Raw genomic sequence first — 27,762 nt, forward strand, 5'->3', positions numbered from 1 at the left:
TACAACCCCTCTTGTATGAGATCGTCTCACTATGAGACGTGTCCATACAAAAGATTTATTATGTTAAAAGTTTTTATTATTGGGCTATTTAATCCAAGTATGGGACACGTCTCATAGTGAGACTATCTCATACAAGAATTTGCGATTATATTTTAATAACTATAAGCTCAACAATTATACTTCAGATATATTTTGCGATTTATATTTTTATACTATCATCTTATTAGCTAAGAAATATTAAGGTTGTTAATATATGAATTACTTTAATTGTTCGCTTAATATTCTCATGAAATACAGGCTAATATATGTGATAAGTGCAAATATTTGCACTTATTTATATCATTTTATACTCCTTAATGATGGTCGTTGTTAGTAATTTCGTGCTTATTTTAAGGATTTATGCTACTTTACTCGTTTTGGTTATTCATGTTGATTTTGAGTGGTTTTGACTGTTTTAAGCATAATTCTCATTTTAATGATGACGGAGTTTACTAAGGAGATTTTAGCTCGGGTGAATATGTTCTTCAAAGAAAATGAGCAAAAAAGTAGAAGAGTGATTATAATGCGAAAGTTTTAAGGTGAAATTTGATATATAACTTTTGATAGGAAGATATCATTGATGCAAGGTTTGCGGCATCCAAAACTAGACTTCAAGAGCTTTCCAACTGTATATTATATGCCCAACTCCGATAATCAAACAAGAAATGACAACCGTTTGAAGTTTGCTAAAATTGTCAGCCAAAACGCCGACTCGGCTTCCTTGCCTAGATGTGAACGCCAACTAGGCTTTTTCTTCTAGATTCCGGAAGCTTTTTCGTCACTTTAATTGTGTATTATTTTATTTTATCTTTATTTTAATTAACTTCTTAGGGTCTATTTAGTGGTTTATGAGGGGCATTTAGGTTGAGCCTCCTTTGAGGAGCACAAGGAGGGGAGACTAAAACCCTCTTCTCCTTCTTCTTCCTTCATCTTTCTCCATTCAACACCATTTTTAATTCTTGTAAGCTTTTAATTTCTTGTCTTTAATTTACTTTCTTATTAGTAGTTTAATCTTTCTTTATCAAATTTGTATTAGTTTAATCTTTCCTTGTCAAATTTTAATTGTTTTTCCTAGGGATTGTCATTTATTAAAACTAGTTATTGTTCTTCATTTATTGGTCTTTGATTAATTGTTGTGTTCTTGATATCTAATTATTGCTTCTCTTGAATTTGTCATTAATTTCATTTTTATCCATGTCTAGTATCATCTTAGGATTTGTGTTTATTGCTTTTACCATGATTAGTGAGTCGATCTATTTTCTAGAGTTAGGGTTTGAACCTATAAGTTAAGTATGATTTGATTATTGAAAGTGTCTAGGATTAAAGTGGTTAAATTGTGCAAATAACCCTAAATTAAATACGCTTTGTCGGACTAGTCAATAGTAGCGTGTGAGATTGGGATTGACTTTGTTTTAGGGTAAATTTTAGTTAAATTCTTGTTAATTCATTCAATAAAACTAGCTTGTGAGAATTGAATTAGTAGGTCTAAATCTAATAGTTAATCAATAGAGCGAGAGTTTGAGATTAACAAGATCATGTTTAACCACGTAATTTATCCGACATCTCATAGACACTAATGATAATTTGATCATAAAAGACTTTAGGAGATTTCCGATACTCTAGATCTCTTCATCATATAGTTTAATCCATATTTCTTATTGCATTTGTAGTTTGTTAGTTAAACAACCAACCAAACATTTTTCTCTTTATGCAATATAATTAATGGAAATTAGCAAGTTTCTTACACTAGCTTCCTTGTGTTCGACCCGCAACTACATATACATAGTGCGCTTGCGGTTAAGTAAAATTTGCACATCAATATGAAACAACTTGTTACTCGGATTGTTAAAAAAATATCATTGGGACTTGGTGAGGCAGCCTAAAACTAAAAGAATAGATTATTCTTTTTTCTTCATGGTCAAAGAGTAGCTCAATTTTAATACAAAATATATATTCACCGTCTTCTTGAAATAGTTATAAATTATAATTGTACCAAAAAACTCTCACATACGAAAAATAATTATAGCAATCTCAATTGAATATAGCAGTATTAGCATATATTGTAGTACAATTAGATTATTGGAGAAGTGTTAATATATGAATTGTTTTACATTTTCGTTTTATACTCTTTTAATTTCTCTTTTTCAAATTAATCATTTATCATAAAGGAAATTTCATATAAATAATGTTACAAACTACAAAGTTAAAATTTTATATCAACTATAGTAGTGTATAAGACCAAGTTACAATTCTACAAATATATATATATATATATATATATATATATATATATATATATATATATATATATATATATATATATATATAAAGTTGCATCATAATTTGTAAACTAGCAATAATATTTCTACGATGTTTCAAGTTTTTTACCAAAGTTAAATTAATTTACACTTGAAAGGTAATGAAAGATCAAATAAGGACCTAAAGAATCTACTCTGCCCCGTTGCATAGGTCTACTTTCACTTTCAACCGAATTAATTAAAATAACAAATAAAAACAAAATCATACACAATTAACTTAGAACTACTTTTATGAGAGACTCTCACTCAATGATACGACTTCTAAACAAGAAGCCTATGTGTTAATAATTGCATTAGTTGGACTATTCAGCCCATGTATGAAGAGCGTCTCACGATATGATCGTCTGACCTACTAATTATGCTCTAATTAGAGATTTTGTTTTAATTAGAGTGTAATTAGAAGAGAGCAGCATAGAGAAGTTGATTCCAAGTATCGGGCAATCCAGGCAAACACCAATGACTACAATCTCTACCTCGACCACTATAAATAGAAGGGTGTGCATCCATTCTATATTGGGAAAGGATTGTGACATCAAGCCAATACACTATATTTTTTATCCTACTTAGTACTTTCTCCACTATAGTCCTAGCTTGTGGGGTACCTGCCGGGTATTTTGTGCCTGAAAATGGCTCAGTCTCACTTGAGCATGTTTTTGATGGTTCATTCCAATCACTTCCTCTGCATTCATACCATGAAATTCAATTAGTTTAGCTCATTAATTATCTACCAAGATTAGACTAATGATTCAAGTATATGACTTTCATTAATTAGGGAAGAAAAATATTGTTTTAACTATTAAAGAGTATCCTAATGATGACTTAAAATAATTATATTGTCGCGAATATAATAGAGTTCATTCGAATGTTCAGTTAGGTTCTAAATGTGAGCATGTTGTCGCGAATATAATGGTGTTCATTCGAATATTGAGTTGGGATTTGAATGCGAGTATGCTTAAAACTGACTCGTGCTCGGGATATTTAGTGTCTGAAAACATGAAGAGATATTTCGGAAAATAGTAATCCACTGGCATTAGTTTAATTGGATTGTTTGACGGATTATTGGAGGTGGTAAAATTGGTTATTATTTATTGGTCGTTCACTACATATAAATGTAGATCAAACAAGTCAAGTTAAATTCATAATAATATTTGCTAAATAGTAGAGGCGAAGATAGAATTTTAGGCAAGAGGTCGAAAATTTTCATACTAACATCTAAACAAGATTTTTTGGTGATGTAATCCAGATTTTCCATCAGTTAAGTATATGACAGCTGTTGAGTCAAGCAGCAATTCCCATGACCTTGGTGATGGGTTCGATCTTTTGGTTGTCCATGCTTTATCTTGCACAATTGAGGATGATGTTGTATGTGCAAAGGAGTATGGAAGTATATGTTTTGGATCACTTGATGAAGTGATCAAGGTGGATGATTTGGGGTGTCTTAATGAAGCCAAGACACGAAAATCAAAGGCACAGACGAACTGCTCGACCAGTCAAGCAAGTGGGGCTCGGTCGAGCAGATCAACAGCAGCATTCCAATAGGTATTGGACAGTCGCTCGACCTGTCGAGCTATGCTGTTCGACCCGAGCAAGCTTCAGCGTCAATTTCTATTTTATTGCGGGATTTTGGGGGCTTTTAAGCCTTTTGTCCTAGGTTTCCCTAATATGTTTTAGGGCTATATAAGGAGTCTTAGAACATCATTAGGGTATTAGAGAGGCATATACAAGAGAGTAAAACTAGGGTTCACACCGTAAGAGTTCTTCCTCTTTGTATTTGCGTGTTTGTGTGAGATTGAGTTAAAGGTTCAATCTTTATCTTGAGAGAGTGTTCTCAAAGATTGGAATTGTGAGTCATTAATGTATTGTTGAATATATCAATGATAAGATACTTGTTTTGAGGGGGAGGTATCCATAGATACTTCATATTTCTTGTGTGTTTGTCATTATTGTTTCTTGCTCTTTTTTTGGTGTTCTATTTGCACTTGTTTTTGTTATTGTTTTTTTACCATTGTCATAGCCCATGCACAACACAGCGAGACTAACAAGTATAGAGTTATTTTTGCAGACCAGATTCCTCTTATATTCCACATTTTCATGATTTTTTAAGGCTAGACTGTAGCCGACCTTCACCCGCTAATAGCTTTGCCACTACTAATATTGACCAACTTTTCAACGTTCTTAAATGTCATGTATCAAATATGTTTTATTTCTTTTTCATATAAGATAAAAAAAAAAAAAAAAAAGAAAAAAAAAAAAAATATATATATATATATATATATATAGACGTAATAAGTGAGTAAATGAAATTTTATTATACATCCTTCCTTCCATTATACTTGATACTTTATTTAACTCTTTACGCAAACTAATATATTATTTGAATCTTTTATATATTGAATTATGCAAAACTAAAATTCTTAAAAAGTTATTATTATTATATAAGTATGTGATTAGACGATACAAATAAAATCTCATTTGATTATATTTTTTGTTATACATTACCCTTAATATATAAAATAATCTCAAATAATAAATAATTTCAATAACCATAATATTGCAACAGAAAAAGAAATACTTACGCTTCATGAGAAGGAGAAATGCCAAGAAAGAAGACTTTAGTCTTAAAAGGATCAACATTAAGTCGAACCCATCTGGCCCAAGTTGTAAGACCTTTATAATATGCAACCATACGATTCATATCTCTATATAGCTTGTTCCCAGTTTGTATGTAGTCCCACCTGTGTTAAATAAAAATTTATTTAGAATAATTCAATCTTTTTATGATTTTTATGATAATTTCATCTATTGATTAATTATAAATAATTTTAACTTTAGGGATATTTGCCTAAAATAAACGTGGGTAATCTAAAGACTTACTATAGTAGGTAATTCAACAAAAATTAAAATTGAAAATTAATTTAAAATTAGAGAAAAATTTTGAAAATTTACATAAAAAATTCTGAACAAAACAAAACATAAAATTTTTAAATATTTTTTTAACATTTTTTCCACATTTTATTTTAATTTATCTTTTAAAAAAAACTTATTATAGCAAGTCATCCGGGTACTAGATTTATTCTAGGAAAATGCCCCTAGAATTATTGTAGGAAAATCATAAAAAGGTTGGATTATTCTAGGTAATTTTTCCTTAAAAAAATGAGTATTATATATCTAAAATGAATTTTTTAGCTCGTATTGTATGAGACTAGCTCACAATAAAACAGTCTTATAGAATTAACATATTTATAAGTGATCAATTTAAGACTATAAGTATCATTTAAAGGTTATAAGTAATTAGTTTTACGCTATAATGAATCACCACTTTAAAACTGTAAGTGATTATTTTGAGCTTTTAATTGATCTGTTTATAATATTGTAAGTGTATGTTGGATTAGCCCAATTAAAATGATGTCAACGTGAAACCATTTCATTTGAGAATTTATTTGAATAAAATAATTAATTTAATTAGATTAACTAGTCCAATTAAAAATGTATATATATTAAAAGAGAATTAGTGATTTTTCAATCATAGAATTGGCAATTTGGTATGACCATTGCACATTGTTTGTCCCTAGCTCACTCCAAAGTCATAATTGTACAACATGCTTCATTAGACTAGATTGGATAAGCTCAATGATGAATAATCACTTTTTGGTAGGAAAAGTATGAGCAATCAAAGATGATAATTTTTTGTTGAAATACAAAAAGGAACATACTCATATGTACATGTGAAATGGGCCATGCCCATAAGGGTCCATTGGAGACCCTAATTCCACCCCTTTTTTTTAAAGGATTTTTAAATTTTGGATTGAAATAGGTTGAAGTGAAATCAAATGTAAGAGAGTTCTAATAATATGGGTTGAATAAGGGATTTTTCGAGGACTGACATAGTCTTTTAGTGAAATGACTTCAAAATAAATAATTCATATGCTAATAATTATATAATTGAGTTGTTCAATCCATATATAAGACACGTCTCACAATGAAATTGTCTCACATAAAAATATTTGCGTTTTGTCAAATATGCCTACAATGACTACTCATATGTATAAATATGTAATTGTGTACCTTCATTGATTCTAATTTTAAGTGTTAGTGATTTATTAATGGAAGAATATGACAAAAATAATAGATGAAAGAAATGTGTAAATAAAATGTAGAGACATATTAAATTTTGTGAATGAGATTTAAAAAGAAAATGTGAATTTATATGCAAAATAATAATATAACAAACCCATTAGAACAAATGACAAATGTAAATAGCTGATCGAACACTCTTTAATATTTTTAAAAATTATGTGGTGATATAGTAGTAAAAGATTTTTTCTTTCACTTTTATAATAGTGGTTTCATTCTCACCACCTATATTAAAGATTAATTGATTTTTTCTTTTTGCCCGTAAAATATTCTTCTTATCCCAAAAAAAAATTTAAAATAAATCTTTAATATAATTCTACTATGTAATTTTCGTTTTACACTTGAGTAAAAAGTTACTTTTTAAAAAATAAGTATATGTTTTATATTAGCAAGTTACTTTTTATTAAGGCCCCTTAATGAAGAATCGAGTCTTGTTGCAATTTATGAATAAGCACTACTTTTTGGTTAGGTTAAGAGTTTGAATTTTACCTAGTCCTCTCTTTTTCTTGATGAATAATTCGAACTCAAACTGTTTGATACAGTCTCACCAATTGATGCACTTCATATATAGGTTAAATAGTTCATCTAATACGTGTTCAGATAATATAATGAGCTATTTGTTTTAGGTTATCATATCTAGAGACGGTCACTCACAAACTTATAGCTCCATATTTTAAAGAGACGATCTCAAAATAAGAAGCTCACATTCTTATTTTCTCTTTAATTTGTATTAATTGGACTATTTAGCCCATATATCTAATATATCTCTCAACAAAACCATCTCTCATAACAATATTTGTGTAAATGAGATGGAAGTAGAAGAAAGAAACTTACGGCTGATCATGACCAGTATGAGTCCACCAATGCCAAGAATTGAAAATAAGCATGTCCATTCCTTTCCACACATTACCACTTATTGAATCAAGATTCAATATTCTTCCTTCTTTCTTGTTCATAAGATCTACTAAGAACGGTGTCCGATATAGCATTAATGTCACTCCAAATTCCTGTTAACATTTATCAAATTTATTATTTCATTGCCCTTAATTTTCCTCTTATGATTTTATGTACTTCCATCTCATTTTTTAGTGATAAATTTTGCCATTAAGTCTTAACCATCAGCTCTAATACCATATTAAGGAACCAATTCAATCAAAACTTTAAGTTAACAGTGGAGTTCTCATGATAAGCTATACTACCTCCGTTATTTATAAATAGTTATACTTCGCTCAAAAAGCTCAAAACAGAGGTTGTATACTCTAACTGAAAATCATAATGTCAAACAGTTTTCTTCTATATAAAGCGGTTTTAAATGATGATTTGTCATGGTTATGGTCATAGTCAACAACTTAGTATCCCGCACAAATCAGAGTTTGGGAGAAAAAGATAACGGATATATCATACTCGTGCCTCCTCTAAGAAAAGGACACGATAAAACGCGCGCAATTAATTTGACCCAAAATAATAATTTGTGTAATATATACTCCTATTAAAATAAAGACAAAACATTTGAGGCCCATCTACACTATTAATGGAAATTTGATTCTTCCTAGTTCCTTCTTTTTCAACCATATAGATACATTATACATGCACAACCCCTCAAAATTTTTTATTTGAACTTTGCTTTATGTACTACCAGATCACCTCAAAATTTCTTCCTTTCATATTACTCGGGAAAATGTGCCCTTTATAGTATTATTTTGATTCATTAAACAATTATTAGTGTATTTTAAATTCAAACATGGTTCAATCAATATATTATTATGGGGATATATATATTATCATATTATTGAGCATTGACATTATTCTATTGTTTTTAATGTTGGTTACGTTTGATTTTTTTTTTATATAGTTTTTGCGTATAATTTAAATTTTAATATTTAAAATATGCTTTATGAAAAATTATACACAATATGTATTAAAATTCTATAACAATAAATTATAACTTATCTGTCACCAATTATCTCTAATTTTAACTTCTGGTATACATATATACTACCACTATTTTTTTTAATTACTAGCTATGGGCCCATTCGTTATCAATTTATATTTCTAGTTTTCAGTTTGATTTGAAAATTAAATCTATTATAGAAAATCAGAAAAAGTGATTTTGAGTAATTTTTATTCATTATATGATATATATATCATATAACTTTGAAAGTTAAAAAAAAAAACCATGAAACTAAAAATCACAATATTATCAAACATGTCCTACATTTTTCGTTTTTATGTGAGAGCTATATATATTCACGTAGAATCATGTAAGAGTTGTTTTTGATGTATAGATTTTATGTATAGAAGTTAGTTGGAATAAGGATCATTTTCTCAAATAATGTTCTAATTTTGGTTTTCACCTAATCTTTTCATTCTCTCAACCTATTTGGTATCTTAAAATATATATTTTCATAATTTTTTATTAAGTGTATTTATAAATACTAAACTTCAAATCACAATTAAAAGAATATAAAATACAATATAACCAAAAAGAAAATTAGCCAAAGTGGAAAACAAAAAATAAAACACAATACATAGGATACTGCTAAAGTGGTAGACTGCTTAGTATCAATTATGCATGAGTAACATAAAAGGGATTGTTTCATTTAAAAGAGAACATAAAAAGGATTGAAATGTCAAAAGATCATATTTCAAGGATTACAATAATAATAATGCATACTTTAATTTGGTGCAAAAGCTGGCAAGGGATGGAACAAAAAGGGCATTGACATTTAATTATTTGCACCTTATAAATTAAGGGCAATTTTGGCTATTAGTACGAAATTATTAATTGGTTTGACACTTAAAAATATTGTATTATTATAAGTCAGATATTTAAAATGTCACGCTATTTTTTATTAAGTTGTTTGGTAATAAAAATAATAACTTAAAAATTATTTACAAATATTTGTTTTATCTATTTGACCAACAAAAAAATTAAAAAATTAAAAGACAACTAAAAAACCAATAAAAAATTAATTGTCAAAAATAGCCCTAGATTTGTCATGTAAAAGAGTAAAATTTATGGAGAGATGAAAAAAATTGTGTAACATAAATTAAACTACTACATGGACTTTCAAGCAATTGTTTTCAAGGTTTTGAGCATGAGGTGAGTAAACATAAAGATTTTTTATAATGAAAAAGTTGTGCACGGACCATATTCAAAAAATATTTATTCAAAAGGAAAATATTTATTTTAGCCTTTGTATTCAATTTGATGATAGGATACTAATAACCATTAGTCAATATGATGATAACAAACTAAAAGTAAAAGTCGAATGATGTATTATAGACATATTAATTTACTGTAATTTGTATTCTTAATTCTATAAAGTTTAAAACGTATATAATTAACTAGGCCCCTTCTTCATTACTATCATTATCATTATCATTATCATTATCATTATTATTTCTTTAACAAATTGTTTCATACATAATTAACGAAAATGAAATTTTGATGGAATTTTTTAGGTAAATCACATATAATAATAGAAAGAAGTATTTAAACACAATTTTTTTATGAAGCAAATAATAAATGGAATAATAAATAGAGCCAAAAGGGTAAAGAAAATAGGGATAGAGTACCTCAAAAGTAAGGGAACGTAAAACACCTCCCCTAAAGTATGTGGTGTTAGTATTAGGAACCCAAGAATGTAGCATACAACCCAACGATTCAAACTGGTTCAAACTCAGTGAGTCACCCACAAACATTATCTTCTTTCCCTTCCATTTATTTAGAAAATACTCCCCATTGAACCTGCATAACGCATTGCAGTGTAAAACTAAGCTTAATCTTGAATAAGTGTGTTAACGCTTTAACCATCAATTTAAACTACTAGTTGGACTGGTCTTGTTTACATGGTATCAGAGCTTAATGACAACAGAAAAAACTCACATTTTAAACTGAAATATTTTTGTCGGAAAGTAACCTAATTGTATTCCCATATCAAGAATTAGATAGATTGACTAACATATATATTTAATGCCCTAACGGGCTACTCCTCCTAACACTAATTGGTTTGTAAGATGAAACCTCATCGGATCTGTATACAACCAACTCACCACGGGTCTTATTGTGTGTAACCCCAATAACAAATTTATTAATTTTACACCGAATATGAAAAACAAATTCTTTATTAAGATCGTTTCATCATGGAACGGTTTAATATGGGCTGACCTAATATTTACTTTAGCAAAAAATTAACGAAAAACTGTTTTTAACTTACTTAATCAGTTGTTTTTTTAAAAAAAAATTATTAATTGGGCTAATTGTATGGGCCCGTCTCACGGTGAGACGGTCTCATACATAGACAGTTGCTGGAAATGAAAATAGTTCGTGATGTATCTATAATTCTAACCCAATTGCTCTTGGGTGAGGGGTGGTAATATAATAGAATGAAAAATGAGAAAGAAAGGTACCTTGGCAAATTACAATCAAAGGGCTGCCACTTATACTTCTGGTACAATTTATCAGGTCTACTTTTACAATTGAATTCAAGGTCAATAAATGGACAATTTGAAGAATCATATTGAGGATAAGAAGAATCGAAAACCCATTTTCCTTGAAAAATATTGCATTTGCTTTGAACTACAATTGCAGAATTAGTGACATTATTGGTTAATTCTGTGTCTTTATGCGGAATACGACAAGTTAACTCATGCTCCAAACTTCTTTCTGCTTCAGCTGTTTGTTGCAAAACCAACAAAAACAGAAATAGAGAGAGTAAGAACAGGACATTTGACAGAGTATACATTTTGGATCTTCTGAGTGAGTTAAGGCCAAGGGTTATTACCCCTAAACAGAAACTGTTTGGTTTATATAGAGATATGACTGTCAGATGAGAAGGAATTTAATTTTAAACAAGACTTTAAGTGATGTGCTCATGTGCAGTATAAAGTGTAGCTCGAGCTATTTATTCGAGTCATCGGATCAATTTCTAGTTAAGTATTTCAGATTAGTTTAAAATTAGATTTTGTGTTTATATTAATTTTTTATAATTTTAAATTCGTTTTCAAGTTGATTCAGTTACAAGGTCAGGTAAATATCAACTCTTTAAGTCTGTTTTAAACACCTCTTAATGCATTCATATATTCCACTCAATTTACCTTATTTTTTATTTTAATTTATCTCAATGAATTTGTTTTATCTATGTTTTTTTATATGAACCCAATACTTTAACATACTATATTTATTCTTAATCTTCTATACTAAAAATAAATGAGGCTAAATGACAGACAGAAGAATAGAGGGGGGAGAGAACAAGGGTCTTTGTCAATTGGGTGTTTGGACCACTAAATCATAAATTGCACATGAGGTTCTGAATTTTGTCATCAACTATTTGGCAACAAATATAATTCAACGCAACAAGTATGAAAATTTTAATGAATATAAATGAGAAACCCAAAATTATTTATGTAAATACTCCAATATATAACGAAAATTTAAATAATCAAAATGTATCAAACACTGATAAATTTATGACTACATGAAGATATAACTGACATGATTAAATTTATGGTTCCACTGAAATTACTTTTGTTGAGTTGACTACGATCCGAATGGTAGAAAACAAATTCTTGTATGAAACGGTCTCACTATGAGTCACATTTGACGTCCCATACAAAAATGGTAAGCTTGTGCAAACTGAAATGTTCCTTCTCTTGAAATTACAGCATAATAACGTGATTCAAATATTTACACAGGAAATATCTTGGTTAACATTCATATAACATTCAACACAAGCGTCATCGTTAAAGTTAACTTTCAAGCGGCTTCTGCAAATCCAATTCTTAGATTTCCGTAGTCAAACACGGTGTGATATCGACCCATGAAAATGTCACCCAAAATCCTGCATGCACAGTGTTGGTATAAGTAAGCTCGGGATAGCTGGTATACGAAAGATGATAAAAAAAATTACATTGTTTCTATAACATTTCTTTGTCAAGACGTAGGGAAGAAAAGGTCGAAACTCGAGATGTGATATATATTTGCACAAACGTGAGCATAGTCCAAGAAGTGTAAACATGTTCAAGCTTAAATGGCTACAATAACCTCTCAACTGAACTTTTTTTTTATTAAATGGTAAGCTAAAAGAGAAAAGGAGAGCTAGGTGAGAATTGAACCTTCACACTCTAACTAAGACAAGACCTGATTCTCACCTCTCAATTAAACTTTAATGGACTTCAACTATACTTAATAATCTTCATTAGAGCTTGTTTAAAAATTAACAAAAAATAATATCAGAACTTATCATGGTACATCTACCCTAAACTTGTAAGTGAACTCAAATATACTGAATTCTCTTAACCTCACATTGACGACTGAACCAAGAATGCAATTAAACCTATTTGGATTAATCTAAATTCTAAACTCACCAACCATAAAATTTAAGTTTAGGTCAGGGACAAGGAATCCAGCACCATTTATTGTGTTTCAAGGTTCAATTAACTATTCAAGAGACAATTAATGGAACAAGATGAACTGGAACTAGTTGGCTGAAGAGAAATATAACATACCAGAGAGGTCCACGAGGAGGAGGCACATCTAAAGCTGTGAATCCACTGATACATTGTGCTGCAGCTCCCTCGCCCACTTTTAGTATGTACTGTCAAGTAGTTCAACCATTCGGAGTCAAAAAAACAGAAGAAAAAAATGTCTCGTACGAAATTAGGATTTTGAAACTCTGCATCGTCTATATTAAGGCAAAAAACTAAGTATTTACTTTTTCATCACTTCCACTAAAACTCTGATCACCTATTACTAGTAGAATCCAGTAAGCAAATCTGACCTCTTACAATTCATTTAATTACAGATAAACTTCAGTTCCATGTATTTCATGTCACTGAGTAACAGAATCATCATTAAAATTTAAAGCCAGTAAAAACGGATTTTTTTGAAGCGCAGCCGTTTTCATTTAGTCTGGATTGTCCAGCAATTTCACCATAGTCCAAGATGATAATATGTAACTAACAAGAAATCAAGTATACATCTTCGATAAAGGAATAAAATTCAAATATATTACCTCCTCAGGGCTGAGATCAAATGTCCTTCCAGCTATAGTAAAGGCAATAGATGGCAATGAGGAAATACTGCTACAGTCAACAGCAGACTCCCCCATTGGACTAGGAAGGCTATCACAAAGCTGCAATGACAATAGACATATACATGAATAAGCACACATGTGGAAAATTCCTAGAAAATCATATGTAAAAAGTAAAAACTAGAGTACCTGATTGGCATAATCCAGAATACGTTCTTCAGTTTGATTTTGTCTTAATTGGTTTTGCATCCATACCACAGCCATTTCACAAGCAGTACACATGGAATCATGAAAGCCGCCAGAAGATTTTCCCACATTGACATCAACCACACTTTTGATGCCAATACTGTAGAGCAGTGTCGAAGAATATTAAAGGCATCAACAAAATTTGAGTACCAGAAAGACGTAAAGCAACTGATCATGCAACCAATAAGCTGTATACTTACCACCAAAGAATAAAGAGAAAACAAATGGAAATAAAAGGAGCTCACCTAGTATCTAGCTTAGAGCATAAACCGATTTTGGAGCATACTTTTTTGGGTTGTGTCTGTAACATTGAATATATAAGGCATTAGCTTGTGGAAAATTAATATATATCCTATAGTAAACCCGCTAACCAAATGACTAGCTATAGCAAATTTTATTCTTCTAAAAAAAAAGATAAATTAAAATAAAATGTTGAAAAAAATGTTAAAAAAATTATTCAAAAAAAACTTATGATTTTTTTTATTATTTAGAACTTTTCATGTAAATTTTCTAATTTTAAATTAATTTTCAGTTTATTTTTTTGGTGAATTACCTACTATAGCAAGTCATCGAATTACTAAGTTTACTCTAGGCAAATACCCCTAAAGTTGGGATTCTTCATGGTTAATCAATAGGTGTGATTATTGTAGAAAACTCATGAAAATGTTGGATTATTCTGGGTAATTTTTCCAAAAAAACATTATACTGCTGTGCTCAAAGATCAGGGGATAGTAAGAAGCAGTGCCCCAACATACCTCTGACAAAAGCACTTCCAGAATTTGTTTTCCATATTGTGCGACCACTGCCTTGCATTCTACACTCACTACACCCGCGGCACCAATTGCATGATTGATTTGTGCAACCACAGTCTGTTGATGGTTAAAAAAAATGCATTGTGATTAGATAACTAATTACCCTAATTAGGGCTTACCCTAAGAGGCTACAAAATATAAGGAAGCGTAGTATGTAGATTTTGTGCAAATTTTGCAATCAGGATAGAGAAAACCACATTTCAGCATCGCAATACGATTGCTATAGCGTTCAACTAAACAAGAGAAAATGAAAGCAGAAAGAATAAGAAACCATTTAGAAAAACAACAAGCAAGCTCATAGTTCAATTTTCATAGTTGAAAGAAGAAACATAGTTAGGACTTAGGAACTGGTATGCTATACCGTAGGGCCAGCCAACAACGAAGTCCCGGAATCAGCAATTGCAGAGCAGCCATCAGCACAAAAGCCTGAGATAGTATCCATTAAAATCAGCATTTAGCATACAATCTGACAAATAACCATGAATATATGCACAAGAATAAAAATACAGCTGCTTATAATTTACCAGTTGTCTCGCCATCAACTAAGACATCATCCATATCAAACTGCAAGATCAAAAGTTAAAAAAAGAAGGAAAATACATTCAGATCTACTGAGGCATACAAAATTGTTTTAAGTGACAGTTGACAAGAATAAATTCCTGCAAGAGCAACCTGCCAATAGCCTTTCTGAGACACAGGTACCCAGGTGTGTTCACCTTTGTAGTGGTCTGGATCAACACCACCAAAAACAATTGCACCACCTTCTTCCTCATCTGCATTTCGGTTTAGCCAAAAGGAAAATACGGGTTCCTTAACAAGACCCTGGTTCACCATATTGTACCTAGGCAAAGACAAAGCACACTATCAAAAAACAACTTATACAGTAGAAGATAATACTCTGGCTTGCTGATATTAAGGGAAAGAAACTTCTATCATGAAATTTCTTATTTGAAATCAAATGTCTAGAATATAAACATACCAGACTGGAACAGCTTTACCAACAGAGATCTCTTTGAACCCAAGCCCAAGTATGCCATCAAACTTGGCAGCTACAAATGTTAGACTAGGCTCTCTTGTTGCTTCAATAAATTCCTGGTCATCAAATGCCATACAAGGTTAAAAAGAATGATAAGTAGCAAAAAAACTACACAAGCAAAATCCTCATTCAGCTAAACTTACCTGATTTTCAACAACAAGATCTCCTAATGTAACATGATCTTCACTGAAGTGCCCTGAAATGGCTCCAGTCCCATAATGGATCTCAGCCTTCTTCCCTGTATCAAGTGTTCAAATCAACATACATAGTAAAAAAGCTTGAAAATAAAAATGCAATATTATTGCTGATTGTCTGCATACAAGAACACCATTCTTAAATGTTCATGAGTGACATATAAAAGTACAGCCTATAAAAGAGGGTTCACATTGCCATGATTGTCTGTCAATTTTTCCATAATTCCTTTGACAGAAGACAAATATGATAATTCTATGTTCAATTATATATACCAATAAAACCCCATTTTTTTAGTGCAGGCAACACATGTACCACTTTATTAGTCTATAATTTATACTCTATAGTACTAAAATTCTTCATTTCACCTCAAGAACATTATGGCGCTTCATTTTGAACCAAGATCAATAATTTTATTCATAAAATTGACGAGTCCAACACTTGCACACATACCCAAGTGGGACACAAGTACCCAAGTCCCAGTAATGGAGATTAGAGCTACTGGAATGTTAAAATTATTTAGAAATGAAACGTCTTTACATCTTCACACTTCAGACAAAATGTAATTTCTTTTAATTAGTGTTTTGAGTCTTTTGACCAATCAAAAAGAATCAAGGTTGATAATTTACGACATTACAATATTCATTCCACCGTTCAAACCAAGGGAAAGAAAGAAAAGCAGTAACACATGTAATCAGCAAAAAATCACGTGGGAACTGGGAAGAAGCAGGGACAAGGACAAACCATTCTTAACGTAAGTGCTTGAGCGCCTAGCGTTGTACTTAGAATGAAAAAGGCAGGCAATCTGTGCAATAATAGGTGAACAATGTATCAGTGACAAAACACTAGGAACATAGGATTTACAATTCTGTGAACCATTTGGGAACTTTAAAACTCACAGAAAGCAAACACTTCGAGGAAGGGACCCAAAGATTGGAACTTCCTGTGTCAAAAATCACAGTAAACTTCTGAGGGGGAGTTCCAATACCAATCTCCCCAAAGTACTGAGCATCCAAATAGTTCTTCAACGGCACAATATCCGCATCATCATAACTCGCCAAATCATTGCCAGCACCATACCTCCTAAGAGGCAATCTAATTGAATCTTCAACCTTAGTGCTGTATTGAGTAGTAACTTGGCTAACTATGTCTAGCTTTTTCTTCTTCAAATTAACCCTGATCAAGCCATCGTTTGACACAGACAATACCAGAGGTAACAAAAGGAGCAAAAGAAAAAATGACGAAATCACGTTCCAGAATGCAGTTCTCATCCTGCAGGCAGAAATCGAACAACCTAAGAACATAAGGAAATTCCTAGCTTTAAAGACAGGAGCCACGAGACACATCACCTATAATTAAACCAAAATAATGCCTCTTTCTCTTCAAAATGCTAAATTTCTAATATGCTCAAACCAATCATCTGAATCACCTGCCCTCTTCTTAGCGTTACCTAATTGACTGGGTACTTATCCCTTGCAAATTGTGATTCAAAATAGAGCAAAATTAAGAGGCAAAACACAAAATCTTATTCAAAAATCTTATTTCTAAAAATTGATCTAAATGAATGGCTTTAAATGATAGAACTTAACCCAAAAACTCTCAGAAAAGGTCAGCAACAGGTACCAAAAACTCTCAGAAAAGGTCAGCAACAGGTACCAAAAACTCTCAGAAAAGGTCAGCAACAGGTAACATTATGCTTAACTAAAACCATGTAAATTAGTACTAAAATTGTAAAAATAACGCACCAGGACAAAAAACACCCAAACTATCAAAAAGCATGTAAACATTAGCCTACGCCAAAACAAGTTCAATCTGGCTTTTTATCATAAATACAGTGATTTAGAGAAGGGGATAACTTTTATTACAGATGATCCATAAATTATGGTCAACCCATCTTTAGAACTGTAGTATACGTGTTCTTATTACAATCAAAACACCTAATTAACATTATAAACTGTTTTTGCACCATTAATTTCCGCATGGAACATCAAAATCCACATATAATATGAATCAGAAACCCTAAACTACAGGTTGTGATGAAATCATGATATCTATACCCATCATCCAACGATTACAATTACAATAAGAAAACGAACAAATTGTACTCAACTTTTCTCATACGGTTATATTAAGTATCGGAGTTGCAGACAAATTACCACATCAACATTATAGCCTGTCTTTCACTTGTATTTTCCACATGAAATATCAAAACCCACAGAAACAGTGAATCGGGAAACCTAAATCACGTATTTTGATGACATTCGTAGTATCTATTATCTATATCAATCAGCATAAGATTACAATTACAAAAAACAAAAAAAAAAAAAAAAAACATCAAATTGAAAGCAACGAATGAAAATTAAATCGATAAAACGGAAACAAAATCAGTTTCTGATCGAAAAAGGACGAAACTTACGAGGAAAAATTGAAGGGTCAGGGGGTGAAAATGGTGAAAGCGGTTGATTAGGAAGGAATGAATAAGATTTGGATTGGTATGATTATAGAAAGTGATGTAAACGAAGATATTTAGCGTTGAGAAAGTCGACTGAGCTCTAGAGTTTGCGTGTAGACGGTGGTTTTGTTTTGGAGTGGAAATGTTGTTGCATTATTGGATTGGTTTGAAATACTTATAGGGTGTGTTTGGCACGAGGGATTTTAGGTAATAAATGTAAGTTTTTGTTTATTTAAAGGGAATGAAAATAAGAAATGGAATTAAAATGGAAGAAAGTCTTTAAGAAAAATATTTTGGGGGAGGATAGGTATTTGAGTTGAGACTTTTTTTTAATCTCTTCCTTTCAAGTCCCTACTATAACAAATAAGGGATGAAACTTTTTTATTTTCAAAGTTTCAACTTAAAAATCCTATCTTAAAATCTTACAAATCTCATTCCCTTGTGCCAAACACCCCCTAAAAGGAATATTGTAAGTATGTATTTAACATAGCTTACTCGGTGAACATTAAGGATATTGCATGTATGTATAAGGATGATGTAAGTAGACATTAATGATGATGTAAATTGACTTATGGATGATGTATGTAGGCATTAAGAATAATATAAATAGACATTAAGGATGGTATAAGTAGACATTAAGGATGCAGTAAGTAAACATTTAAAGATACTGTAAGTAAGCATTAAAAATATCATAAGTGAGTATTAAGGATATGGTAAGTGGGCATTAAGGATATAGTAAATAGGCATAAGAATGATGTAAATAGATAAAGGATGCGGTAAGTAAGCATTAAGCTTTAATGGATTGGGCATGGAAGATGTCTCTTTGGGAGACAGTCTCTTAGGAAACCGGCTATTACAAAAAAATATATTCTCTATGACCTCCATTTTATTAGATTTATTACTTTTTTAAAAACAGTTGTTTAAACAAATGTTATCAAAAATCCAACACTGATCGCAAAATTACATGATTTAGTATTCCATGTGATTCAAATCAAATTGAATCGATACTATTGAATCAAATTTTAGTTTTTTATAAGCGCTTGGAATAAGAGAGAACATGATGCTTCAATATATCTCACATTCATGTGGTTGAGTTCTTTGAAATAAGTCCTCTAACATATGTAATGAATTTTAATTGACCTGCTTAATTTATCAGAAATAAAGCGTATATGATAATTGTTGAGAAACTTATTTCATCTTCAACATGATTAATTGCAAAAATTACTTAGCAAATTGGAAAATAAGTCCTTTTAAAGTCGGTTTTGCATTTTAAAGGTAGTAACATCTTACTTACCTTATTCAATGAAGATTACCATCTTTCATATGATGCCCACATACAAGCATTGATAGTGAATCCTTACCTGGCCTATTGTGACATTGTATATACATTTTGTTTGTTTTGTTTTGGCTATATAATAAGTTAAGGTGGATTAGATTTTTACTTTAAAAAAAAATTATACATATTCTGATTGAAATAAAAGCTGAATTTAAAGGTGTTTGGTAATTCGTTTTTTATTGGTTGTTTGGTAAACTCTTTGGTTTTAGTTTTTTAATTGGTCAAACAATAAAAAAATATTTGCTAAATGACTTTTAATAAGTTTATTTTTTTTTATCCAAAATCAATAAGCTACTCATCCTCTGCTCATAGACATTCTAACTTGACTTTTTGCATTTAGTTTGTTTTGTTCTCTAATAAACAACCAACAACCAACAAATAATTTTTATCTAATATGTCCTCTAACAATTGACGTAAACAGCTAGCTTATAAGCCAATACTCCCTTCGACCTACTCATTTTGTATCATTTCAATTGAACAATGACTCATTACTTTCTTTTAATCTTAGCTATACATTAAAGTCTCTTTAATTTCATCAACCCAATTTATTTTTTCCATTTATTTATTGTTAATATTCAATTTTTTCTTAAATATCTCACTCTTTCTCTTTGAAACAAATCTATACAAATGAAGGAAATTTTCAATTGGTTAAACCATCCAAAAGTTTGACCAATTTCTCCATGATTAATATAGAAAAAGAAAAAAAAAAGCCAAACCCAAAGATAATTACTTTGACAAAATCGCCTAAGAACTAGACTACTCCAATAGGCAACATTTCAGCAACTCGCCAACCATAACCACCTTCGAAGCAACCATCCCTGATCCCACCGAAACACCCACTTCAAAATCTCATCTTTGTCTTTCTTCAATCCATTTCTACTGTACAAATCAATGGATACTGAGAAAACCCCATCAAATGGTAAAGAAGTAACTGCTGAAATTGAAGACATAGACCCAATTGAGCTTGTCCTCTTTCAAGTTTCTGAATGTTATGTCTACATTGTAAATACCCTTTCTTTCTTTACATTTAGATACTGAATTTGATTGCAATTCGTAATCTTTTTGATTGAGTTTGAAGTATTTGGTATTATATTTGAAACCCTTTTGTAAAGTTTAGTACTTGTATGAAAATGTGATTGTTATAGATGTTAAATGAAATTGATTTAGGCATTTTGTTATTTGATGAATTTTAGATTAGTGGGGTTTTTGTTTTGAGTGTTGATTTTGATGATCAGCTTGTTTTTTGATAAATTTAGATTTGTTAGGGGTTTATTTATTGATTTTTGGGTATGATTAAGCTGTGATGTTGATTGTTTTAATTGTAATAGGGTTTGATCTATATGATCAGCTTCTTTTCAAGCACTGGCTACTTGAACTCACTATTATATGAACTGGGTTTATGGAAGAAATCAAATCAAAGTTAATAAAAAACATTAATTTGCCAAATGATTTCACATTTATAGTGAAAAATGAATGAGTTGTTAAGTTTGGCTTTAGTTATTTATTGTTGATATGTCTTGTTACCAATTTGCGAATTGATATATGTTGTTAACCCACACTTCCTCAAGTTTGTGGATCTTGGGTTCAACTAATTTGCTGTATGTCTTGTAACCGATTTGCTTATCGATATGTGTTATTATTAAACCACATTAAATGTTTTTCAAGTACTATCTTCTGTTTTTCTATGTGATATTGTCGTAATAGATCGAACGTTTTTGTTGACTTGGTAGACTGCAATTCCACATGTAATATTTAATCCAAAAAAAATTTCGATTTAGTTTTTAGCGTTCATGCTTTCTTATTGTGCTTGTGTATTTGCAGATACCTCCAAGGAAAACTGCTGCTTCATACAGGTACTTTTCTTGTTCATTTTGTGTATGGATTCAAGGTGCAATTTGTAAAGCTTTTTGCTTGTTCAGCTTATCTCTTAGAACCATGTGATCCTCATTTAATCACAAGTCTTACTATTTTTAGATTTGGATTCATCACAATATCACATGATTCACTTATCTCCTTGCGGATTGCAAATTAAAAAAAGTGAATTATGATCAGTTTTGTGCTATTTTAGTGCTATTTTGAGTGAATTGCTAATTCAAAAAATGAAGTATCGGTCGAATTATGTTACACCGATTCATCATCAAAATGTCAATGTGGCAAAATTAATGCTGAAGAATCCAGTGAGTGCTCTTGCTGAGATCTGTTAAAACAAGAAATCACAAAAGCAAGTTCTCCTATGATCATGAGTGATTGTGATGACCTTTTATGGCACCATTTTTCAAGGAGGTGCAGTCTTTTGACATATAAAGTATAATCATTGTTATCGACAAGCTCTCATGTTAATTGTTTAATTCATATAGCCGACCCTATTTGTTGAGATTAAGACTTTGGCATTGTTATTGTTGTGTTTTTCGAAAGTTCAAGAATGTCACTCATGAGTCCTGAACTTGCACTTTGGGAGGTTGGGTATTGGGTTTAAGATCGTTGCTAAGAGTCATCTGTGGATTTATGCAAGGAGGTGAAGCAAGGGTAAAAAGAGGATAATCAATGAAGTAATTAATTGATTATGTTAGTTTGGGATGACTTGTGGAATGCTTGAATAGTTTGTCAAAGAAGTTTTGTGATCTGAGAAGGAAGCTAAGGATATAAGCATATAAGCATATATAAGGGTGCGAGTCACTTTTGCAAATCATCCAGAAATTGCAAAAACGAAGCCATCATGTGCATTAGTCATACTACTTTTTCCTTGTTTCCTTAATTTGTTATTGCTAGTAACTGGGTGTGATTTTCAGATCTGAGAGACTAACTTTCTCGTTGGCTAATTTGACTTTGAGCAATATAATATGTTAACAGATCATTTAAGTGTTAATGATAATTCACTAGTCGTTGCCCCTGCAAATTATAATATCCATCTCGAACTATAGGACACATGATGCTTCATGAGTAGCATGCATAATAATTATAACATATTGTTTTATGAAAAGAATATATATGATAAAGAACATGCTATATATTAAAGGTTTCCTATAAAGAAAATGTAGGTATCATAAAAAGTAGATGCACATAGAGTATGTGAAATAAGACTGTAGACTGCAGAGCATAACATTTTGTTATGCTCTGTGGTGTACAAACTTATTATTAAACTTGACTTCCCACTCTTCCTTTTACCAATTTATGCTATTGAATCCATGTCTTTAGTTGCCTTTTACCCGGTATCCATTTTCAAGAATAGTAATCTCTGCTTATTCATTCAGCCTCCAAATTTTCACCAATGGGCAATGACCATTTCAAAGTTGGTCATTATCACCCATATATGATTTATGACATATTTTGACGGACCATGCACGTTTTTCGATCAATAGTATTTTTCATTTGATCCCTGTATTTGCTTTGAATACATTGTAAATTGCATCTGCAAACTGTTTAACCATATAGTACCAATTTTCCTGCAATATTTATCCACAACTCCATTTTTTGGAAGGTGTTGCCGTTGAAAGGGTTTTCCTTAACATATTAGTTGTTTGTCCGTTTGATTGCATGTGTGTATGATCCTTATGGCTTTCCCTTTGGGCAAATGACCTCCAAAAATCTTTGTGATATGCCCAACCTTTTTTTTTTGAGATATGCCCAACCTTGGTGTATTATCAATCTCAATCTTTTCTGTGGAATTTATCGATTAGTTTCCCTTCACTAATGCTATGTTAGATGAGAGGAAATTGAGGAAAGGAAGGGAAATAATGAAATATCTTTCATTTGATAACATGAGGGGAGAAGAGGGAAATGAAAGGAAAATATTTGACTATTTGAAAGGAAGAACTCCTCCCCATTTTGTAAACCAAATCCTTCTAAAAATTTGGAAGGACAAAACGTACACCCCTTCTCCTTCTGTTCCCTCTCCCTTCCTTTTATTTCCACGCATATAATCATCCAAACATACTCTAATAAGTTAACAGTACTGCAAAAGTCAAACTGAAAAGTATAAGGTTCCTCATCATATAATTTTTCACCTCTTATTGTTACTTGAATGTGGATAAATGAATATGTTTTAGTTGTGATGAATTTTGTATTGGAGAATTTTTGCTTTCCAATTGATAAATCGACTCCACTTGAGAATTCTTAAGAGAGGGGGAGCGGGAGGAAAATCACAAAGTCTAGCATGAACAATTGCTAAATTTATTATTTGCAACTTGAAAAAGTTTTTGACTTTGATTACATTGTTAGGTGTAGTACAAGAGCAAGTTTGCATCACATTTTCTGGTTTTTTTAATTGCTACACTTTTTTTTTTTCCATGATATTCAATACAAAAATTTAACCGTAAAATCTTTAAGTACATATGATTAAAAATTCTAGAAAAGTTAATTTAATGAAAATTTTGCACTAACACGAATCAAACAAGATCCCACTTGGTTGTATCTTACATTATACATAAAGAACTATATGTAAAACAAGATCACTTGATAAACAATAATTGATACAGTGATTTCAGGAAGGATAACATTGTGGCTAAGAATACACCTTGACGACCATAAAAAGACTTGGCTGGACTTATATATGTTGATGAAGAGAATAGTAATGTTTCATATGTATTCAATTACAGCTCATTTAGTGCAAGTGACCAAGATTTTTTAGAGTAGCTACGTGAACGTTAATCCTATGGTTTTTAGTCTTCTTCCCATGATAACCCAGTGGGTATTTTTTTGTCAACTCCCTTCGTGATCGTAATAGTGTAAAAATGTGATTAACGATTATAGTAATGGTCACATAATGTGGGTGATGTGAGTGTCATATCGCCAAATATCGGCCAACCACTAGATATCCCTTGAACCGGCTTTGAGTACAATTTTTAACCCCTTCATGATTTTAGTAATATTGGTTTGTTAATTTTAGAAACATTTTCCTCTCTTTTGATATGATACTTTGCGACCTTATCTTTACACTGTGATGCTCATTGGTCTATTAGTTTATTAGTCATCATCAGAATTTTCTAGTGAAGAATTATGAGTACGTGATTTGTTCTCAGAATTCACTTCTTGGAAGATAATGTAGAAAGTGACTAGAATTTGAGGTGTGTTTCAGTACTAGAAACAAGAGTTACATTTGCTGATGTACGCAAAATTGAGCCAGTGAACAGCCAAATGTTGAAGGTGCAGTGACAGATTAGGCTGCAGTCTTGCAAGAATGAGAATACATGACTGCTCGGGAATGTTTTTCGGGAAGGCCCTTTCAATGCACAAGTTAGATTTTAGATGATTGGAAAGGGTAGAGAAAGACTGATTGATAGAGAGAAAAGCTCGAAGTGGTTGGTAATAATGAATGATTGCGTACCTCAGGAGTTGAATCAAGGAGTATATATAGCGAGTAGCCGAATAGCGAACAGGATGTTGTATTGTCATTTCGTGACGTCAGTTGATGGTTTGTGATGATGTGAGTTAATAACATATGTTGAAGCCCTTATTGGATGCGAGGGTACTTTGGTTTGACATTTACTCCCTCTATCTTGTTAGGATTGAAGCCAAGAAAAAGTGGGTGTTTTTTAGGAAAAAGGTGGATAATGGTAATAAATGAAGAGAGTAAATAAATTGTGTGGATGAAATTAAAATAGAGTTAAAATCAATGAGTGGTGGGCCATTGTCCAAAAATAGAAATGATGCAAATTAAGTGGGACGGACCAAAATGTCAAATGATGCAAATTGAGTGGGACGGAGGGAGTATTTGGTGGATGCTCAAAACAAAGTACTTATATTCTATGTTGTGGTGTAAGTTTTTTTTCGGGTATAGCTCTATATATTAGGATCTGATCCTTATCTGTTGAAATTTTTTTGCTTGTCCATTCAACTAATCCTATGTTTATTATCAATGATATTGGTGTTACTTTCCGTTCAATGTAGAGCTGATGAATGGGATGTAAATAAATGGGCATGGGAGGGAGCATTGAAAGTCGTCAGCAAGGGAGAGGATTGCATTATCAAACTCGAGGATAAGTCAACAGGTAAAAGTTTAAACTTTAAATTTGGTGATATTTGTGGTCAAACAGTATTCTTTACCGTAAATCAGGATTCCGGACTTGGTATGAGAAGCGTAATTTTGTTTACTTTCGTTCAGCATTTTCATATTTCCGTTGAATTGGCTCAGGTGAACTCTATGCACGGGCATTTTTGCGAAAAGGCGAGCCGCATCCTGTGGAACCTGTAATTGATAGTAGCAGGTTGCTATCCTCTTTAGACATACGCTTTGTGTATTTAATTAAGATCTTCTTTGTCTTCTAAGTTTCTATTTTGTTATGCAGATACTTTGTGCTCCGAATAGAAGAAAATATCGGTGAGTGGCCATTGTCCTTGATCAACTTTTTAATTTTAGTGAATTCGTGTGATCAAGACGTAGCCGATTTTCATCTCATAAAAATATATCTGACTAAGCATAGTCTTGTTAATTTGTTCGAGAGTCTATATCATTGGCTACAATTTTGATCTACTTTGAATAAACGAAGTTTATAGAATTAGTATGTCTATCAATGAGAAATTTTCTGCGTGGAAGTCGTTATCGTCATCATCGTACCCAGTGTATCATGTCCATAGGAATGATCAGGGTTTGGGGAGAAGGAAGGTGGCAACCCAAACCTATAAAGCAGGATGCGGCCAAAAGAGTCCCTCGGCTCGAGAAAGATTCTCAGAGAGAGATTTTTGCTTCCTTGGAAGTGAATTGTATTTTTTCCCATTTTCTTAAGAACGAGATGCATTAAGCACAAACTACCATTACATCTTTTTTATAAGTCCTAGTTCCTTTACTTTAAAATGTGATCTAATATTTACATTTCCAGATGGTCGTCTTCGACATGCTTTCATTGGTATTGGATTTCGAGAAAGGCCGGAAGCTTACGACTTTCAAGCTGCTCTACATGACCATATGAAGTATCTCCTTTTTTCTTGATATTTCTTTTTATCCGGTTCAAGATCAAAATCGAGATGCATTTTGTTTATAACCCGAATATAGGTATCTAGACAAGAAGAAAACAGCCGAGGAAATGGAGCAGCAATTCCAGAATTCTTCAACAGTTGATTACAGTTTAAAAGACGGAGAAACCCTCGTTCTTCAGTTGAAAAACGTAAGCTTATCACTTTTTTGTTTCCTCGTCGGGTAAAACTATTTGCTACTCGTTTCAATAATCATCTTTTTGTGACTAACATTTATTGTCAGAAACCCGGTGGCAATATTAAGCTGAAATCCGTTGAGCAAGGCGTGCACAACCTTTCGATATCAGATAATAGCAAGCCTAGCGACCCTTTACTTTCTATCAAACCACCTCCTCCACCGCCATCGACCCTCTCACCAACGACTTCTCCTAAGACTCCGAAATCCCCAAGTTCTAACCCGACTGTAAATTTCAAAGACGTGAGTATTAAAGAACAAAGTGAAAATCCTGTTAAAGAGAAGCCTCAACCTGATCTTCACTCGAAGGAAACTCGAAGTCCCGAAGATACAATTGACGATGACTTTGGTGATTTTCAAGCCGCCAACTGATTCATTATTATCATCGTCATGTACAAAGTTTTCTGTTTATAAGTGAAATTCGTTTCATCTAAGTTTGGTGTATATGATGTTTTTGAGTTGCATCGACAAAATTTCACCATTGGGTATTGCTTGCTTACTATCTTAGCAAACCCGGGACAAAAAGAGGTGTTTCGAGTCGTATTTTGAGTTGATGTTGCTTTCGGTTTACTTGTTACTTGCAGCTTTGCCAATAGTTATTATTTTGGTATATCATCAGGACTCATTTTAAGCCCACCGAGAATGTGGCTGTCGCACGACATGCCAATAGAGATGCTCATGCTCGGCCACCTGCTTGAGAGACACCTTCCTTGTAAATAGGTTAATGTGTGTTTAGTCTTATCACTTCAGTGGACACACAAAATGCACAACATGCCAATAGAGATGTTCATGCTCGGCCATTCTAATGTTGTATTTGATCACTTTATATATAACTGATTAATTTAAGTTTTGAATTAATCATTTTAAGATCATAATTTAGATCACTTTAAAAAGATAACAATTAGTGCATTTAACATATATATACTTTAATTTGAAATCGATTGATTATATATCAAAATTAATTGCTTTTAGGTCAAAATAGAAAATAAATTAACCCATATATATTTAATCTCACTATG

General features: G+C 31.7%; 3 protein-coding genes across 6 annotated transcripts; 1 reads left to right on the forward strand and 2 right to left on the reverse strand.

Moving 5' to 3' along the window:
- Positions 1 to 2,370: 2,370 nt before the first annotated feature.
- LOC130804717 (protein trichome birefringence-like 39) lies at positions 2,371 to 11,367 on the reverse strand. The gene is made up of 5 exons (XM_057669270.1): positions 10,905 to 11,367; positions 10,071 to 10,242; positions 7,326 to 7,498; positions 4,934 to 5,092; positions 2,371 to 3,036 (listed from the first exon to the last, which is right to left on the reverse strand). Exons 1-5 carry the CDS (start codon positions 11,237 to 11,239, stop codon positions 2,754 to 2,756), a joined length of 1,122 nt encoding a protein of 373 aa, XP_057525253.1. The 5' UTR covers positions 11,240 to 11,367; the 3' UTR covers positions 2,371 to 2,753.
- A 548-nt stretch (positions 11,368 to 11,915) lies between these two features.
- LOC130804692 (aspartic proteinase A1-like) lies at positions 11,916 to 18,419 on the reverse strand. Of its 4 annotated transcripts, XM_057669257.1 has the most exons (15): positions 18,228 to 18,419; positions 17,161 to 17,283; positions 16,711 to 17,083; positions 16,556 to 16,616; positions 15,763 to 15,857; positions 15,563 to 15,675; positions 15,256 to 15,424; positions 15,108 to 15,147; positions 14,945 to 15,009; positions 14,527 to 14,640; positions 14,017 to 14,072; positions 13,715 to 13,871; positions 13,508 to 13,627; positions 13,002 to 13,090; positions 11,916 to 12,334 (listed from the first exon to the last, which is right to left on the reverse strand). In XM_057669257.1, exons 3-15 carry the CDS (start codon positions 17,080 to 17,082, stop codon positions 12,250 to 12,252), a joined length of 1,536 nt encoding a protein of 511 aa, XP_057525240.1. In that variant the 5' UTR covers position 17,083; positions 17,161 to 17,283; positions 18,228 to 18,419; the 3' UTR covers positions 11,916 to 12,249. The 4 variants fall into 4 exon arrangements, with proteins under 4 accessions (XP_057525240.1, XP_057525234.1, XP_057525227.1 ...); XM_057669251.1 differs by lacking the exon at positions 17,161 to 17,283; XM_057669244.1 differs by lacking the exon at positions 17,161 to 17,283 and having other exon boundaries at positions 16,711 to 17,105.
- A 1,801-nt stretch (positions 18,420 to 20,220) lies between these two features.
- On the forward strand, positions 20,221 to 27,355 carry LOC130806179 (uncharacterized protein At1g03900). Its single transcript, XM_057671139.1, has 8 exons — positions 20,221 to 20,601; positions 21,421 to 21,452; positions 25,486 to 25,586; positions 25,730 to 25,802; positions 25,884 to 25,915; positions 26,415 to 26,505; positions 26,588 to 26,699; positions 26,792 to 27,355. Exons 1-8 carry the CDS (start codon positions 20,491 to 20,493, stop codon positions 27,113 to 27,115), a joined length of 876 nt encoding a protein of 291 aa, XP_057527122.1. The 5' UTR covers positions 20,221 to 20,490; the 3' UTR covers positions 27,116 to 27,355.
- Positions 27,356 to 27,762: the final 407 nt, after the last annotated feature.

Source organism: Amaranthus tricolor, chromosome 2 (assembly GCF_026212465.1).
Source record: "Amaranthus tricolor cultivar Red isolate AtriRed21 chromosome 2, ASM2621246v1, whole genome shotgun sequence".
Classification (NCBI taxonomy): domain Eukaryota; kingdom Viridiplantae; phylum Streptophyta; class Magnoliopsida; order Caryophyllales; family Amaranthaceae; genus Amaranthus; species Amaranthus tricolor.